At 41.6% G+C, this 19,540-nt stretch overlaps 1 protein-coding gene across 2 annotated transcripts in view; it reads left to right on the top strand.

Moving 5' to 3' along the window:
- The window catches only part of SRPX (sushi-repeat containing protein, X-linked), a 77,625-nt gene that overhangs the window by 28,176 nt on the left and 29,909 nt on the right, over positions 1 to 19,540 (top strand). For both annotated transcript variants that reach the window (XM_005880868.2, XM_014528882.1), the window contains exon 2: positions 11,983 to 12,042. In XM_005880868.2, coding sequence (XP_005880930.1) covers positions 11,983 to 12,042 — 60 coding nt within the window. The remainder of the gene's footprint in view (positions 1 to 11,982; positions 12,043 to 19,540) is intronic.

The following is a 19,540-nucleotide window of genomic DNA, read 5'->3' as shown; positions in this document are numbered from 1 at the left end:
GGAAAGCCAAGTTTGTTTTATAAACATATGATTTACAAATTCATTTTTTTCTTTTATTTATTTACTTTTTCTTTTAATGTTTATTGTTGAAAGCATTACATAGGTCCTCCTTTTTCCTCCATTAACCTCTTCCAGCTACTCCAGTCCCCCCCGGCCCTTCCCACCCTATTATCTGTGTCCATGGGTCATACATATATGCATACAAGTTCATTGGTTGATCTCTTCCCACCCACCCTCTCCTGCCTTCCCTCTGAGGTTCAACAGTCTGTTCATGCTTCTATGACTCTGGGTCTAATTTTGATCATCAGTTTATTTGGTTCATTAGATTCCACATATGAGTGAGATCATGTGATATTAATCTTTCTTTGACTGGCTTATCTCACTCAGCATAATAGTCTCCAGGTCCAGCCATGCTGTTGCAAATGGTAAGAGTTCTTCCTTTTTTATTGTCATGTAGTATTCTATGGGGCACTGCCATAGGGCACTGCCTTCTGTAAGTAAAAGGCACTCAGAATCCCCTGCCAATAGTGCCTTGAAATCCTAGCAGTGTTACAAACCTACTTGGACCTCTCTTTGGGCAGGGGCCTGCACGTGGTATTTGTTCAATAACACTAGAAGTCTATTGATCAAATATATTACCCCATTTGCCTACTTGGCTACTTGAAGCTTCCCTGTAAAGATCAGGGGTTTTTCACAATGAGAAGGAAGCCATTTGAGAAACCTTTGTATAATTGGTTGTGTTAATGCATTCTGTAAATATGAGAGTGGATAAATGCCTTCATCGATATGTATAGCAAAGATTGCTCTTTATATTTTACATCACAATCCAGAACACACATACATGCACAAGTATGTCATCAAATCTAAGATTCCATTGGTTGTCAGAGATATCACTAAAATAGAAAAAAATGATGCCAATTGAATTACTTCATTCCATTCATTGTAAAAGTCACCGCAAGTTCAGAGAAATGGAAATGTAAAAAAAAAGTGCTTTTTGGAATCAATGAAAAATGTACATACAAAATATACATATATCACCAAAATAAAAGTTTCATAACCCTTTATTATGTACAGCGTGTTATATAACTACTTTCCCCCCATTCGTACCTAATATATTTTATTAAGAATAAAGTTAGTCCTACTAAATTTGTTAAAGAGCACACTAATGCGTTTTAAAGATGAACTACAGTATTGTTTTGAAATAAGAAATTGGAGATGATATGCCAAGACTGATTTTTTTCTAAACCCAAACCAGATGCCACACCATATGTTTTGCTAATTCACTTCATTCAGATGTTAATTGATGTCCAACTGCTCATCAGACTTCTTGATGGCAAGTGACAGAAAACCATCTTGAGCTTGCTTTGGCAAAAGGGAAATTTTATTGTTTTATGTAAGGGCAGAGATATACTGGTAGGTCCAAGGAATGCTGGAACCAAGGGCTCAAATACTGTGGGGTCTCTCTTTCTCTCCCTTTTTCTCTGTTGTTTTCTCTGGCGATTTCATTCTCTTGGATTAGTATTCTCTATGAGACTTAACCTTTGTCCTTTTTAACTATAGGATTCACATCTTCTTCATTTTATCACCAGAGAAAAATCCTCTGGTCAGGGGATAGGATAAAGCCATCTCTACTAGAACCACATGGGTGGCATGGGAAGTGTCCCCCAAAAGGAGGGGTCCTATTTTATTTAGAACACAGTAGATGTCCATCAAACATAGAAAGGGGCAGCACTAAGCATTGTGTATTAGGGTTTATCCTCTCCCAACAGGTTTTGTCATTTTGAATATCAAAATTGCCATAAGTTCTGTTTCACCTTCTTTTCCCCCCAGAACTTGATTCTTCCAGGGAAAGTAATAATAACAGAAAATAGATGCTTTCAAAATCGAAGTGATAAGCTACTCAGAAAACAACAACAACAACCATTCTGCCTCCAATCACAGGCAAAATTGGCCAAATAAATTGTCCATGAAAGGCTCCAAGTGAAATCTAAGTTTTCTTCCTTGGATGCTGATGTGCTATCCTCTGTCAGGGAATCAGAGAATGTTCCAGAAGGATGAAGCCTCAAGTTTCAGCTGAGTAGGCTGTAGCCTGTCACAGATAATTCTAGGGTGTTCATTTAAGGACTGTTTTCTGGAAGTGTCTTTTCTCACAGTCTCTTTTCTCTTTCTGCCATTTAACTTGCTGTATTAAAATATCATTCCACAGCCGTGCAATTAAAGGCTTATTGCCTATCATTTTCAGTGCACACTTGCTGCAATTTTATTCTTTCATAAATCCTGCTATTCTTAGTCTTGCCATAATGGGCCAGGATTTTGTAAATTATACCACTGGTTTCCTGCCAAGAACTATGTACCAGTTGCAGCTTTATTTGGGCAGCTTTTTAAAATCATAAATATAGTATCTGTTTCTGTAAGTACAACCTTCATGAAGGGAGGTGGGTGTCTCATTTGGACACTGGTGGAACTGTTCGAGCAGATCAGTAGTGTGTAGACTAAAGTTTTGAAGGGCAGTGAGTGGAAACAAAAGCCAACCGTTGTCCCTGAGTAGTTTGGTGTCTATTTGGGGATACAGAACCAACACACATCTGAAATGACTTCTGAAAATCCAAAGCAGCAGAAGATAAATGCTAATTCAAAAATGTGAACATCCCTAGCCAGTTTGGCTCAGTGGGTAGAGTGTTGGCCTGCAGTCTGAAGGGTCCCGGGTTGATTCCAGTCAAGGCACATGCCGGGGATGTGGGCTCGAACCCCAGTGGAGGGCATGCAGGAGGCAGCCGATCAATGATTCTCTCTCATAATTGATGTTTCTCTCCCTCTCCCTTCCTCTCTGAAATCAATAAATATATATTTTAAAAATATGTAACACAATGGGAGTAGGGTGGCAGGCAATGGGGTGGATAAGGACATATATGTAATACCTTAATCAGTAAAGAAAAAAAGTGAAAAAATATACAGTATATATATATATAATCACAGACCCAGTAAATCTGTCCTTTTAAATAATGTGTCAAAATCAATAAAGACAGCTCCTGTGAGGTCGAGACAGCACCAGTGAGGTCGAGATGGCCCCGGTGAGGCTGAGACGGTCCCGGTGTGGTTGAAATGGTCCCAGTGAGGTTGAAATGGCCCCAGTGAGGTTGAAACGGCCCCAGTGAGGTTGAAACGGCCCCTGTGAGGTCGAGATGGCCCCTGTGAGGTTGAGACGGCCCCGGTGAGGTCGAGACGGCACCGGTGAGGCCAAGATGGTCCCGGTGTGGTTGAAACAGCCCCGGTGGGGTTGAAACGGCCCATGTGAGGTTGAGACGGCCCATGTGAGGCTGAGATGGCCCCGGTGAGACTGGGACAGCCCCAGTGAAGCTGAGACGGCCCCGTTGAGGTTGAGACGGCCCTGGTGAGGTCAAGACAGCCCTGGGGGGGGGGTCAAAACGGCCCCAGTGAGGTTGAAACAGCCCCTGTGAGGCTGGGATGGCCCCTGTGAGGCTGAAACGCCCCCCGTGAGGCTGGGACGGCCCCTGTGAGGGGGGAAGGCCCCTGTGAGGCTGAGATGGCCCCTGTGAGACTAAGACGGCCCCTGGGAAGCTGAGAAAAATACCACATGAACTCAATCATTTATGGATAATAAGAGACATTATAGACTGATGAACAAAAATGGATTGAGCAGAGCAGCATTGAGCAGAATGTCAAACTACAGTGGGAACCCTGGGGAGGGTTGGGGGGAGTAGGAGATCAACCGAAGGACTTATATGCATGCATATGAGAATAACTAATGGACACAAGACACTGAAGGTGGGGGAAGCCAGGGGAATGTCAAGGGGGAGAAAAAAGGAGACACGTGTAATACTCTTTGTAATACTTTAAGAAATAAAAATAAAATTAAAAAATTAAAAAATCAATAAAGAAAAAAAATCAATAAAGAAATATATAGTTTTAGCAAATTGGTGACAGTTTTCATCAGTCTCCAATGCTACGTTCCCCCTCCATATACACACACTTCACAGTGAGAAAACTGTAAGGGTGATAGAAGGAGCACTCTAGTAGCCTTATAAAATAAAAATTAACGATGTCATTCTAATAGATATAATAGACTAGAGGCCCAGTGCACAAAATTCCTGCACTCAGGTCCATCTCTCAGCCTGGCCTGCGCTCTCTTGCAGTCCAGGAGCCCTCAGGGTATGTCTGACTGACAGCTTTAGCATTGCTGCGGAGGCAGGAGAGGCTCCCACCACCGCTGCTGCACTCACCATCTGTGAGCATGGCTCAGGGCTTCTGGCTGAGCAGCGCTCCCCCTGTAGGAGTGCACTGACCACCAGGGGGCAGTTCCTACATTGAGCGTCTGCCTTCAGGTGATGAGTGCACGTCATAGCGACCTGTCGTAGAGAGCAGTTAAGTGGCCTTAGCATATCATTAGCATATTACACTTTGATTGGTTGAACGGCCAGCCAGACAACCTGACACTTAGCATATTAGGCTTTTATTATATAGGATATTTCTTAAGAGTAAAGTTTGGTGTCTCAATGTTGTTATTTACCTGACCAGTCAGAATGGAAGGGTAGGTTTAAGTAGGCCAGAAAGACCCCTTTTTTGAACTTTGGAGAAAAAGGAATGGCTCTTTCTTTAATCTTCCCCTGAGGATATTTTTCCATTGATTATTATTTATTTTTATTATTTTTTAAATATATATTTTTATTGATTTTAGAAAGGAAAGGAGAGGGAAAGAGAGATAGAAACATCAATGATGAGAGCGGATCATTGATCGGCTGCCTCCTGCACATCCCCTACTGGGGATCGAGCTTGCAATCCAGGCATGTGCCCTGACCAGGAATCGAACCTGGGACCTCCTGGTTCATAGGTCAATGCTCAACCACTGAGCCACTCCAGCTGGGCTCCATTGATTTTTAGAGAGAGTGCAAGAGAGATGGAAAGACAGAGAGAAATATCAATGTGAGAGAGACACAGCTATTGGTTGCTTCCTGCACGAGCCCCAACCAGGGTCCGAGCCAGGGAGGAGCCTGCAACCAAGATACTTGCCCTTGACCAGAACTGAACCCAGGACCCTTTGGTCCACAAGCTGATGCTCTATTCACTGAGCAAAACTGGCTAGGGCGGCAGTGGCTCTTTCTTTGAAAATCAGTTGAATTAGATGAAGTTTCTGTAAGGAGAGTGCAATTATAAATGGAATTGGCTCCAGGTATGGCTGAGGAACAGAATCCTACATGGCATGGAGTTTCTAATTTTTGAGCCAATGTGGAATGTGTGTTTGTTTGGAAGAGCCACTGAAGCATTCTTTCCAAATAGTGGTAATGCAAACCATATGAGCATTTTATGGTTGTCATAATAAAACCTCAGTTAACCAGAATGCTAAAGGGATAGCCTTATGTAAACAAAGAGTTTGTCAGGATCCCCCACCCCCTGATTTATCTTTCCTTTTTTTTAACCCTATGGAAAATCTTTCCCTAATACGTATGAATTTCCTGTGTGGCTTTAGAAAGTTTTAGTAAGTACAATCTGCTGAAAATAAGTTACCAGTCTTTAATATCATATTCTTCAGGATGTCCATTTTGTAGACTGGTCATCATTATTTTTTTTAACTTTATTTATTTATTTACTAGAGGCCTGGTGCATGAAATTCGTGCACTTTGTGGTGGGGGGCGGGATCCTTCAGCCTGGCCTGTGCACTTTCACAATCTGAGTGCCCTCGGGGGATTCTGACTGATGACTTAGGCCTGCTCCCCACTGCAGTTGGACATCCTTAATGCTGCTGCGGAGGTGGGAGAGGCTCCTGCCACAGCCACTGCACTCACCAGGGGACAACTCCTGCATTGAGTATCTGCCCCCTGGTGGTCAGTGCGCATCATAGTGACTTGTCATTTCGCCATTCGGTCGATTTGCATATTAGCCTTTTATTATATAGGATTTTTTCCTCACCTGAGGATATTTTTTCCATTGATTTTTAGAGAGAGTGGGAGAGGGAAAGACAGAGAGAAACATTGATGTGAGAGAAACACACTGATTGGTTGCTTCCTGCATGAGCCCTGACCAGGGCCTGGGCCATGGAGGAGCCTGCAACCTGGGCATGTGCCCTTGACCAGAATCAAACCCTGGGCCGTTTGGTCCACAGGTCGATGCTCCATCCACTGAGCCAAACTGGCTAGGGCCGGTCATCATTTTTTATAGAAGTTGTTGTATGGGTTTAGATTGAATATACACTGGAAGTTTAGAGAGCTGGATAATGTCCATTTATTTTCTTTTTACTTTTATTTCCTATCAATAATAGGGAGTAAATTGAAAGGACATTAATTGTTGGTCTAACAAAGAAGTGTCTAAGATTGATTTATTATCCTAATAAGGTCATCATGGACCCCTTTTTGTCCTTACACTCTGCCATCCTCAGCTGAAAATATTTTTTTTTAAATTCTCACTGGAGGATATTTTTATCCATTGCTTTTTTTAGATAGAGTGGAAGGGGGGAGAGAGGGGGGCGGGGAATCTATGTAAGAGACACATCAACTGGTTGCCTCCAACACGTGCCCCAACCTGGGCCAGGGATCGAGCCTACAACTGAGGTAGGTGCCCTTGACCAGGAATTGAATACATGACACTTGGGTGTGCTGGCCGATGCTCTAACCACTGAGCAACAGGTCAGGTCTCAGCTGGAAAATTTTAATCTTGAGACATCATGGTTTCAAAATGGCTGCTATATTATTTTTTTTTTTTAAAGTTTGGCAAATTGGATTTTTTTTTTTTTTTATAAAATGGCTGCTATAGCTTCAGGCATTCAACCGTACACAATAGCTTCCAAAGCAGGTATCATCAGTCGCATCTTATATTCCAAGTTTGACAAGTATAAATGTATATATACATATATATATTCTGTTTCATACTTCATCATCTATATATTTTGCAGTATCTGCTTTTTTGACTAGCTGTGCTTCATATACATTTCCCATTCTAAACTTGACTAGTGGCTATAAAATAACTTGTTAATATCATTTGTTTGCTCACTTTCCTATTGTCAGACTTTAATTTTCACCATAATAAAGAATATGTGATGAATGTGTCTTAGAATGCTGATGTACCAGTAACGTTGGGCTGTGCACCCCAGGTACCCCTGTCTCTCCAGTTGGTCACAGTCCCTCCCATTCTGTATGGAGAGTCCCCTATCAGGAGTGTAGTCATCTCAAGTTATTTCTCAAGAGTGAGTGTTGTGATAGTATATGGTGATGTACTGACCAGATCTTCCTTTAAGAAAAAAACTGATTGGCTCAATTGCAGACAATCTGCTTTCAACCCCTTCAGAGATCGCTTCAGCTGTTGGGAGTGCTTCTTCCAATATCCCCTCCTTCCCAATGTGGGCCATATCCAATGGCTGATTGAGGTAGGGACTTAAAGGTCAAGCCATTTCAGCCCAACAGGAGAGGCTGTCTTTGGGCTGACATCAGAGCTCAACTTTTCCTTCTGTCTAGACCTGCTTGCATCTTATCCAGTTCACAGGTATTGATCCCTAAGAAACATCCTGTGCTTTAAACTCCATCTCAGAAGCTTGTGATGGTTGTCTTCTTTGCTTAGAGCCGGGAATAAGTGCAGAGCTTCTTACTGCCTAAGGAGGCCAAAAAGACCTGAAGGAAGAGAGAACTGCTCTTAATGTTACCGAGAAACCCCCGGATGGGCTTGGGTTGCCTGTCGCTGTGTCCAATAACGAAGGCAGGGTTGAATCATATAAGGCATTTACTGAGGCCTGACAACCAAGAAAACAGGGCGCTTACAAGCATTCAAATCCTGTCTTACAGCAAGGTGCAGGGGACAGGATTATAAAGGGGAAGGGGCTAAGGTGAGGCTGGGAATGGAATTCAGCTACGTGCATCCCTGGGGGTCTACCTTCGTCAGCTATTGTCCTTAGTCATCAGGTAATGAGGTAATGTTGATGAGATGATGTTGATAAAATGATGTTTTGACTCCTGGTGGGTTGGTCTGACCCTGCTTATCAGTTCTGCTTGAAGAATTCACAGCCGAGTCACCTCCTCAATTGCTTTGCACAGACCTTCAAAAGGAAACTTAAGAAAAGCTTAACCCCCTATTCACATATAAGAAACTTAAATCCCTATTCACATAAGTATATGTGTTCTAAGATTCAAAATAATATGATTATTTTTCAGATTAATTCAGATGCTCTATCAGATTATAAATCCCCCTATCATTAATATGAGACAGATCTCCCATATGGAATTGGAGAATCCAATAATTTTTAGAGGAATTCCAGTTCAACTCTGAATATGGAAAGAAATGGGGGCAGGGTGGAAGGGGAGGAATAATAGAGTCTTTGGCATTTCTAATATATTTAAAATGTATTTTGGAAACTAAACTTCTTTGAATTGTATGCATAATAAAGTTTATTTACCATTATGAAAGTAATATATCTTTTTAAAATATATTTTTATTTTCATTGATTTCAGAGAGAAGGGAGAGGGAGAGAGAGATAGAAACATCCATGATTGAGAGAGAATCATGGATCGGCTGCCTCCTGCATGCCCTCTACTGGGGATCAAACCCGCAACCCTGGCATGTGCCCATAACCCAAATTGAACCTGGTACACTTCCTGCAGGCCGCCGATGGTCTATCCACTGAGCCAAACCAGCCAGGATGAAAGTAATATATCTTTTTTTAAAAAATATATTTTATTGATTTTTTACAGAGAGGAAGGGAGAGGGACAGAGAGCCAGAAACATCGATGAGAGAGAAACATTGATCAGCTGCCTCCTGCACACCCCCCACTGGGGATGTGCATGCAACCAAGGTACATGCCCTTGACTGGAATTGAACCTGGGACCCTTGAGTCCGCAGGCCGACGCTCTATCCACTGAGCCAAACCGGTCAGGGCAAAAGTAATATATCTTTATAGTAGAAAATTTAGAAGAGAAGAAAGAAGAAAAACAAATGCAATCATCATAGATTTTTTTCTATGCATTGTTTATTTTGAATTTGATTGCTTTACATTGTTATAAATCACACCATTTATATAACTTTGTTATAGTACATTTTCACTTACTGTTATAAGAAAGCTTTTTCCATGCTATTCTCTCTTTTTTATAAACATTATTCATTTATAATAGTTACATTTTATTATGACCAATGAATGCACTATGGTTTATTTAACAATACATTGGCTAAATAAACCATTTATAGTATTTTGCTATTATAAATGACATTGTAAAGAAATCTTTGTATATAATTTTTTCCTATGTTTAATATTATTTCCTTGGGATAGATTCCCAGAAGTAGAATGACTGGATCAGGGGGTTGAAACATAGGCTTCTCCTTCATGTTGCTATCCTGCTTTCCTAAAGGGTTTACACAGGTTTTCATGTTCAGTTTTTGATATGGAATAATGAAAAGTGTGTGTAATTTAAAAAAAATACTTTTAATGATTTCTGAGAGGAAAGGAGAGGGATAGAGGTAGAATCATCAATGATAAGAGAGAATCACTGATTGGCTGCCTCCTGCACACCCCCTCCTGTGGATTGAGCCTGCAACCCAGGCATGTGTCCTTGACAAGAATTGAACCCAGGACCCTTCAGTCTGCAGGCCAATGCTCTATCCACTGAGCCAAACCAGCCAGAGCTTGTACCTATCTGAGTGGTCAGAAAGCAGGTGAAGAACCCTGGGGCAAAGCAGAACACATAACCGGGCTTCTCTAGTTGTGGGGGGTGGGGTGTCTTTGTCAAATGGCCATGGCCCAGCTTTCTTCACCTCCCCACTTTCCATTTCCACCCTCACTATCTCCCACCCAGAATACATGTGGTGCAGGGACCATTACTCATTTACTTATTCTGTACGGGGATTTGAATAACCGTACTATACTAGAGAGTGTCTTTGTCTGCTATAGCTGTAGGTCCCTCCCTGTAGGTAAAGGTGTGACCATGATGATGCTAACTCAATAGCACCAGACTAGGAAGTCTAGAAGGAACTATCTCTAGATTTAAGATGACTGTTTTTGAAGTTTGGGGCCTGGTACCACTTCAAAGATTAAGGATCTACCACTTACTAGAATTCCATATTTAATTATTTAAAAAATGATTCCATTCCAACTTCCAAATGAGTTAAAATTTTATAATTAAACTAGAGGCCCAGCTCATGATTGAAATCATGCGAGGAGGCACCCCGCGGGCCGCCGGGACCTGCACCTGATCCACATAGCACCGGCCACCACGTTGTGTCTGCTGGGGTCGGGCAGGCGCTCCTGTGTGTTGTGTCTCTGTTCTGCCCAGGCCCCCCCTGCCCCCCTGCCTTTGTCTGCTCTGGGTCTGCCCGAGCTGGCACAGTGGCTCAGCCAACCCCAGGCCTCCCTGGCCCCTCTGCCTGTGTCCACTCTGGGCCGCCGGAGCCACCGTGATGGCTTGGGCAGGCCCCCCTGTGTCTGTCTCTGTCTTTGCTCTGGGCCTTACCTGCACGCGCAACCTCCTCCTGTCTGGTCATGACCCATTACGGAGTCCCAGCCTAATTTGCATATTACCTCTTTATATGTTTAGATACAGACTTTCTCACTGAGTCTGTGGTTTTTCAAGGGTAGCAAGTCTCATCAAGAAATTCTACTTTAGCCCTACCCAGTTTGGCTCAGTGGATAGAGTGTCGGCCTGCAGACCGAAGAGTCCCAATTTCGGTTTCAGTCAAGGGCACATACCTTGGTTGCAGGGTCCTCCCCGGTCTGGGCCCTGGTCTGGGTACATGCAAGGAGCAACCAATCGATGTGTTTCTCTCACATTGATGTTTCTCTCTGTCTTTCCCTTTCTCTTTCACTTGCCCTAAAAATCAATGAAAAAAATTCTCGAGTGAGGATTAAAAAAAAAACAAAGAAATTTTACTTTACCTATGCCTTGGTGAGAGGTTCTTAATAAACATCCATCTTGTCGATTTTGGCCCTCATTTCCATATACCAACGCAGTTTTGTATTTATTTTGTCACTAAAACATTTGATTTGACTCCTTATCCTCCACCCAAATTCACTTCAGAAGATGGAATGAAAGGGACCCTCGTGCACTGCTGGTGGGAATGCAGACTGGTGCAGCCACTGTGGAAAGCAGTGTGGAGTTTCCTCAAAAAATAAAAAATGGGCCCAACCGGTTTGGTTCAGTGGATAGAGCGTTAGCCTGTGGACTCAAGGGTCCCAGGTTCGATTCTGGTCAAGGGCATGTACCTTGGCTGTGGGCATATCCCCAGTGGGGAGTGTGCAGGAGGCAGCTGATCAATGTTTCTCTCGCATCGATGTTTCTAACTCTCTATCCCTCTCCATTCCTCTCTATAAAAATTCAATAAAATATATTTTTTAAAAAATGGAACTCCCATTTGACCCAGTAATCCCACTTCTAGGAATATATCCCAAGAAACCATAATCATCGATCAGAAAGAATATATGCATCCCTATATTCATAGCAGCACAATTTACAATAGGTAAGATTTGGAAACGGCCTAAGTGCCCATCAGCTGATGAGTGGATAAAAAAGCTCTTATGCTAAGCTAAATAAGCCAATCGGAAAGAATTTTTTAAAAATAAAAAACTACTCAACCATAAAAAAAGAAAGAAGAGGGACTGATTTTCAGTTCTACTGGATGTCTTTGATGGCTGAAGAAACCGTGGGCTGTATCAGTCACACACCTTTTACTGTCTCCCCTGGCATGAGATTCGTGTATATTGGCATCTCTTCAGAGTGAAGTTGACTTTCTTTCTATCCCAAGTCCAGAATTTCAGTTGGCATATGTTGATTCCCAAACAGTCTGAAGCTCATGTTGATGGGTTCTGGGCAGCGCAGCCCAGCCAGGTTCACTCTGAGAGGGCCCCTGTCCCTTCATGAATGACCATAGAAGCTTTCACTCCTGGCTCTGTATTCTAATAGCCCCTCTTGCATGGACTGTGCCAAAGCAATGCTTTGAAATATCCATCCGTATCATGTCGCTTTTCTTGCTGCAGTTTCTGTTCTTTTTTGTTGTAGGATCTGGAGACTCACCGCTAGAAGATGATGACATGGGGTACTCACACCCTAGATATAAAGGTGAATGCTTTGCTTCTGTGCTAATAAGGACCTGCTGATGCCAGGAGAACTTTCCTTTTTGCCCTGCAGAGTATATTATAATAAAGTGACCAAACAGTGTCATTAAGTTTTAATTATCTGTCCAGAAAAAAATATTTAAAATTAATACACATATGTTCCCATTTTTTAAAAAATAAAGAAAACAAAAAGCATTTGGAAATCTCTGAAGTGCTGACCTTCAGCACCCCAGTGGTCATTTTATTCTTCTAAGTTTCTTTACTGTCATTAATTCTGCAAAGCCAAGCTCTAGCTGATGAAAGTGAAAATCAAGCTATGAGTTCTGCCTGATTCATACATTACAGCCAGAATTGTCCAGAGCAAACCATCCAATGTCCAATCTGGACCCAGTGCTGCTAATGTACTGAGATGAATGGGGACTGAGAAAACTTGATTTTCATAAGCTCATTTCCTCGTGCTCTTTCTGAGTCCAACTTTGCTCTTGAAATGATGAGAAAAGTCTGTTGCCACATTTCCAGCAATCCATCCCCCAGCAAGTATAAAAAGCCTAGACAAGAACCTTCTTATGCAGGCTTAGGTAAGTATGTCCACAAATATTTCTATTTGTGAGTCATTTCTCTGAAGCTTAGGGAACCCTGGGAAAAGCAAAGGTAAATTTAAATGATTTCTTTCTGAATCTGTTTCCCTTTGTGGTAGGGAAATAATTTGAAGCAAATTGGTTAATAAGGTTCCATTGTGGGTATTTTGCCAAGGAAATGTGTCCACATTCTGGCAAGAGGACACTGCCCTGTTCTGTTGTGATGTCTCAGATATAGGAGAATCAGTGGGAGAGAGTCCTTCAGTTATTTTCCACACGAGTGAACCCTCTTTCTAATGTTATGATGGGTGCCTATGCTCAGGTGTGTTTACCACCATAGTCCACATTTGCTTTTGACCTGTGAAGACAAATATGTATTCCTATCCACAGCTGCTATATTAAGTAAATGCCTCAGGAATAAACTAGTCAAGGAAAGTACAAACTTGTTAAGTAGATGTTTTGGGTAGGGAAGTATCGTGATTCCTAACACTTCTTCACTAATAGAGGTTTTAAAAAATCTTTTTTCCCCCTTTGAGTCCCTTATTGACAAATCTCCCTAAAACACATGCATGCACAAATGACTCATCACACGTACAATAGGGGTTGTCTAGTGCTCTTGAATCATTGTTCCCTGTGTCCACCCTCACCTTACAGCATTGCAAGTATGGAATGTAGACCAGATGGCCAAAATAGGTGCCTGCCTACAGATTACCCTAAATATTTCAGAATAAATACTTCTTTGGGGATTGTTTGTATTGCCAGTTTTTTAGTTTTAAAACTTAGAGACCAAACATTGTTAATGGGGGATTTAACTCTAGATCTTCCAGCTCCTGCACAGTGCCTGGTACAGAGTATATATTCAGTAAGGGTTTTTTATATTCAAAATTTAAGTAAAAGAAAGAAAATGAAATTTAACCCATATGTATTATGTTCCAAGAATGTGGCAAGCATGGCTTTTGATTCTTTTACTTGGAATGCCATCATGTTGTCATCCTAATTGATGGGAAGGAGAAGGCAGGTAGGGATATGTTGCTATTCCTTATTTACAGATGGAGGAACCAGTGATTAGAGAAGGTAAGTGACTTGCCCAGAGTCACACAGCGAGAAAACATTCCATTTTGGGTCTGAAATTCAGATGTTTTAACTCAATATCCAGAGTTTTCTACTTCGTCATTAGTCTACAACAGGACACAGCCTATCCCAGCAACTTCAGTCAATTGGAATAGTTACCACATTGGCCCAGGAAGATGAAAATGCTTTCCTGATTAATCTATCTAGATTTTTCCCTACATAAACCCTGTCCTAATGAAGCAGCATAAGAGCTTCCCTTCTCTAGACCTCAATGTTAAATGTTTTGCTAATTCACTGTAACTTACGGCGCTTGTACTAGTATGCCTTTCGAATTCAAGCCACTCATGGATGACATAATTACTATCACTGTCACACTGTCCAAATATCTTTCAAATATTTGTCTTAGAGAGTAATCCAAAAGAAATTCCATTTCTGAATAAGTGAAAACAAGATTCTTTTCCACATGATGACAACAGCACAAGTTTTAGATCTGCAGCCAGCACTGCTAAGAGGATTTGAGCACTCAGAATATGGGGCAAAATCTGATAATGGCATGTTGTATCAAAATATGTGAATTTGTGATCTATGTATACCCATGTCATTCTCTAATGTACCTGCTAGTCTTTTTTTTCTAATTGATTTCATAGAGGAAGGGAGAGGGAGAGAGAGATAGAAACATGCATGATGAGAGAGAATCATTGATCAACTACCTCCTGCACTTCCCCTACTAGGGACAGAACCCGCAATCCCGGCATGTGCCCTTGACCGAAATCGAACTCAGGGCCCTTCAGTCCTCAGGCCGATGCTCAACCACCAAGCCACAAGAGCTAGGGCTACCTGCTAGTCTTAAATATACATCATGTAGAAAAGACAACCAGAATGTATGTGCTAACCATGGCAGGTATCCTGCCTCATTTTTGTTTACTCTAAATTTTTGTCCCTCCTAAACTCATTCCAAAGTCCAGAAGCTGGAGGATGGGAAGGTTTTCAACATCAGAGTGAAAAAAACAAGTGGAGAACTGGACACTCTTCCAGTTTGTGTATCAATAGAATTGTGATCAGGATCCAGAATGCAAAAAAAGATTTGCCCTCAGCTAGAAGGGTTACAAGAGACTACCCAAAGTAATAAGAAAAATGAGGAAGGAGGTGGGCATGGGTGTGAGATGGGTAGCAGATCAGAGAGAAAGAAGAAGACAGAGTTTGAAACATACAACTTTATTTTATTTTTTAAATATATTTTTATTGATTTCAGAGAGGAAGGGAGAGGGAGAGAGATAGAAACATCAATGATGAGACAGAACCATTGATTGACTGCCTCCTGCATGCCTCCTCCCCCCCCCCCCCCCCCCACACACACACACTGGGGATGGAGCCCATAACCCCGACATGTACCCTTGACCAGAATCAAACCTGGGACTTTTCAGCCTACAGGCTGATGCTCTATCCACTGAGCAAAACTGGCTAGGGCTGAACCATACAATTTTAAAGCATGATGGGGCTTTTAAAATAAATTAATCTGACCTAGCCAGTTTTGCTCAGTGGGTAGAGCATGAGACTGCAGACCAAAGGGTCCCGGGTTCAATTCTGGTCAAGGGCATGTACTTTGGTTGCAGGCTCCTCTCTGGCCCGGACCCTGGTTGGGCTCATGCAGGAGGCAACCAATTGATGAGTTTCTCTCTGTCTTTCCCTCTCTCTTCCAATCTCCCTAAAGATCAATGGAAAAATATCCTTGGGTGAGGATTAATAAAAAAAAAAAAAGAAAAAAAAGAAAATAATTTAATCCACTTCTGTATCTTGTAGAGGAGGAATCATTTTAGTGAATTGTCCAGGGTTACTAGGAGATGATAGACGTAGGAAAAGTGCCCAGGCATCTTGATTCTTTGCTCAATATTGTATCCAGTAGACCACACTAGCTCATTATGTTTTTGTCACCATCCTCTGGGTCTCCCATATTCACTCTCACCACCTCATCCTTCCCTTACCTCCAATGGGGGTTTCATTTGCTCTCCCTGGAGCCCAATTCTCAGTCAAGGATTCCATAGTTTGGAAAAGAGGCGGTAAAGGGGAGCCAATTGGCAACAGAAGACTAGAGATAGGGAAGCACAGAAGCACTGCAGTGTAGAAGGGGAAAGGGGCAGATAGGGAAACTAAGGAAAGAGAGACTATAAAAAGTGCTTCTTTGAGCCCTAGCTGGTTTGTCTCAGTGGATAGAGCATTAGCCTGTGAACAAAGGGTCTCAGGTTCCATTCCAGTCAAGGACACATGCCCAGGTTGTGAGCTTGATCCTCAGTAGGGGGCGTGCAGGAGGCAGCTGAATGATTCTCTCTCATCATGATGTTTCCGTCTCTCACTTTCTCCCTTCCTCTCTGAAATCAATAGAAATATATTTTTAAAAGTGCTTCCTTGAGATTAAAAATACCAAGGGCATTTGGGTACGTCCTTGTAGGCAATCTTTCCTATTACAGTTGGGCAAGAAAGACAGAAAGAGACAAGGAGAGAAATATACTTCATTTCTAGTCACAGAATCCAGTCGTTTCCAAATCTCTCTCTCTCTCTTTTTTTTTTTTTTTGAGTGGTAGGTGCATGTGTGGATTTTTTTCAGAATGTGTCTTCAGGACTTTGATCATGGAAGACATATCCACAGCTTGGCAATGCTAAGCAGGTATACCCCAAGGGCTTTTCATTTATCTGTGATCTTGAAATCTAGTTTCATGGCCTACCTGGAGCCACCACGAAAGAAAGCACTAAAGCATTTAAAATTAGTTCAATACTCTTTTATATGTAGAAGAAAATAATGGAGACATATATGCTGGTTTTGGTTTGTTTGTTTGTTTTTTAGGGAATATGTTATCTGTTGAAAAAACAAAAACAAAAAACGCTGAATTTTTTTTCCACCCACAAACACATGAAAAGAGCAGAAACCAGTTAATCTATGTGATGTATTTGCACATTTTTACAAATTAAAACAGAAACATATTCAGAATTTAACCTGATTAAATATTTAGTTCAATCCTGAGCTTTTGATATTTAATACAATATCGATAAAGTGATAGCAAAAAATGATTTAAAATTTATTTGATTTGCATGTGACAGAGATTCAGCTAAACATTGTTCGTGTGGCTAGCAGTATGCTTTTTGTACCTGTAACACTTAGATTCTGATATACAAAATTGTAGTAACATATGGATAATTCAAACTTGAAAACTAAATATTACATTCTTTTTATCCTATGCAGAATATATCCTGCCTTTAAAAAATAACATTTATAATACTAAAATTCACTTCAGGGTCCAGATTTTTCTCATTTAAAAGTGTTAGCACATACAGACTAAAATGTGTCAACTGTCAAGGAAAGAAACTCTATCCAAGGATGGTCTGTAGGTCTGGTGTAAGCTCCTACAAGTCTATATTCATATGGTCAAATTTATTTATTTATTGTTAAAATATATTTTTATTGATTTCAGACAGGAAGGGAGAGAGAGAGAAAAAAACATTAATAATGAGAGAGAATCATTGATCGGCTGCTCCTGCACACCCCCTCACTAGGGACCGAGCCCACAACCCCAGGCATGTGTCCTTGACTGGAATTGAACCAGGGACCCTTCAGTCTGCAGGCCGACACTCTATCTATTGAGCCAAACCAGCTAGGGCCACATGGTCGAATTTAATCAGCTCTACACTACACATTCAGGACACAATTTTCACTCACAAAGTCCAGGGAATACTGCTTGAGTCCTGACTCTAAGACCCATTTGAGGCTGTTGACAAAACATTACATCATGAGACAGGACAGCATGAAGGTCAAAAATGTAGTCTATGGCCCTGGCCGTTTTGGCTCAGTGAATAGAGCATAGACCTGCAGACCGAGGGGTCCCAGGTTTGATTCAGGTCAAGGGCACATGCCCGAGTTTTGGGTTCTATCCCCAGTGGGGGGTGTGCAGGAAGCAGCCAACCAGTGATTCTCTCTCATCATGGATGTTTCTATCTCTCTCTCCCTGTTCCTCCTCTCTGAAATATATATAATTTTTTTAAATTTTTTTTAATGCAGTCTATGCACCATCCCTGGACAAGGCTGAGCAGGACTCAGAAACACATCCCGGAAGAGAATTCCTGGAATAGTCAAACGTGGTCTATCCTCCTTCCTGGCCACATGATGGTGCATGTACCCCACGCCCTGACAGCTCAGGTGCTGAGGTGGAACGAAGGCCTGGCAGGTTGGAGGGAGCTGCTCATCAGTCCCCATCAATTGCATAGTGCCCACTGTGAACTAGTCTTGCCCTAATATTTTTTTAATTTTTTAAAAATATATTTTTATTGATTTCAGAGAGGAAGGGAGAGGGAAAGAGAGATAGAAACATCCATGATGAGAGAGAATCATGGATTGGCTGCCTCCTGCATGCCCCACTCTGGGAATCGAGCCCACAACTTGGGCATGTGCTCTGACTGGGAATTGAACCCTGACCTCCTGGGTCATAGGTCAATGCTCAACCACTGAGCCATGCCAGCCGGGGGCCCTAATAATTTTATGGCTCTCATTTCAAGCACATTCCGAAGCACAGGAAGAACCTCTGATGTATTAGTGTCATCCTAACTGTGCCCTGGGCAACTACCAAGCCAACATGGAAACACCTGGAACTGTGTCATTTGGGAAGGGTGTCATACTATCCTAACTACATGGGACATAACTAAGAATATCTGGAAAGGGGAGTAATAATCTTGTTACTTTAAGTCAAAATTATATACTGTGGAGAAAACCCTGGAAATAGTTGCTTTCTTCCCATTAATTAAAATAGTATGATGAATTTTTACAGAGAATATGCAGACAGACTTGACAAAAATCAAACTTATTTTTCATCATATTTAATGTTGTAATTGAATGTATTGGGGTGCTATTGTTTAATAAAATTATATGGTTTTTTTTTTTTGGTTGTTAATCCTCATTCAAGAATATTTTTCCATTGATTTGTAGGGAGTGTAGAAGAGAGAGGGAAAGACAGAAATATCGATGTGAGAGAAACACATAGTTTGGTTGCTTCCTGCACCTACCTTGCATGGCTTCCACCCCTACTGTCCTGCACCCCGACCAGGGCTTGAGCCCAGGAGGAACCTGCAACCAAGGTACATGCCCTTGACCAGAATCAAACCCAGGATCTTTAGGTCTGTAGACCAACATTATATCCACTGAGCCAAACAAGCTAGGGCAAATTATATAAGTTTCAGGGGTATAATTCTATAATAAATCATCCATATATTGTATTGTGTGTTTGCCACCCCAAGTCAAGTCTCCTTCATCACCATTTATCCCCTCTTTACCCTCTTCTACTTCCATATCCCTTCCCTCTGGGAATCACCCTACTCTTGTCTGTATCCATGATTTTTTTTGTTTTGTTTAATCTCTTCACCTTTTTCACCCAGCCACCCCAAACCCCCTCCCCTCTAACAGCTATCACTCTCCTGCCATGATGTATGGATGGTTGGGGTTCACAATATTATCAATTGCCTTGAAGAAAATTATGTGTCCCATTAAGGGAAATCTTGAAAGGAGCAAGTGTTTCTTGAATGTTTACTATGTGGTAGGCACTGTGCTAGGCAGTCAGTATGTATTATTTTTTGGGTCCTCAGAAGAGCCCTATGACATAGGCATAGGCATCCACTTAGAGAGGTTAAGTAACATGTCCAAGATCACAAAGCTAGTCATGGAGGCAGCTGGATCCATATTCAGGTATGTCTGACACATAGTCTTGTGATCCTAACCTCCCCACCCATAGACATTTTAAAAAACATGAGGCACTATTTGGAAGTCCAAAATCTGAAATACTAAATAAATAAATAAATAAATAAATAAATAAATAA

This window comes from Myotis brandtii, unplaced genomic scaffold, assembly GCF_000412655.1.
Source record: "Myotis brandtii unplaced genomic scaffold, ASM41265v1 scaffold657, whole genome shotgun sequence".
Taxonomy (NCBI): Eukaryota; Metazoa; Chordata; class Mammalia; order Chiroptera; family Vespertilionidae; genus Myotis; species Myotis brandtii.
This window is presented reverse-complemented; position numbering and strand designations above follow the sequence as displayed.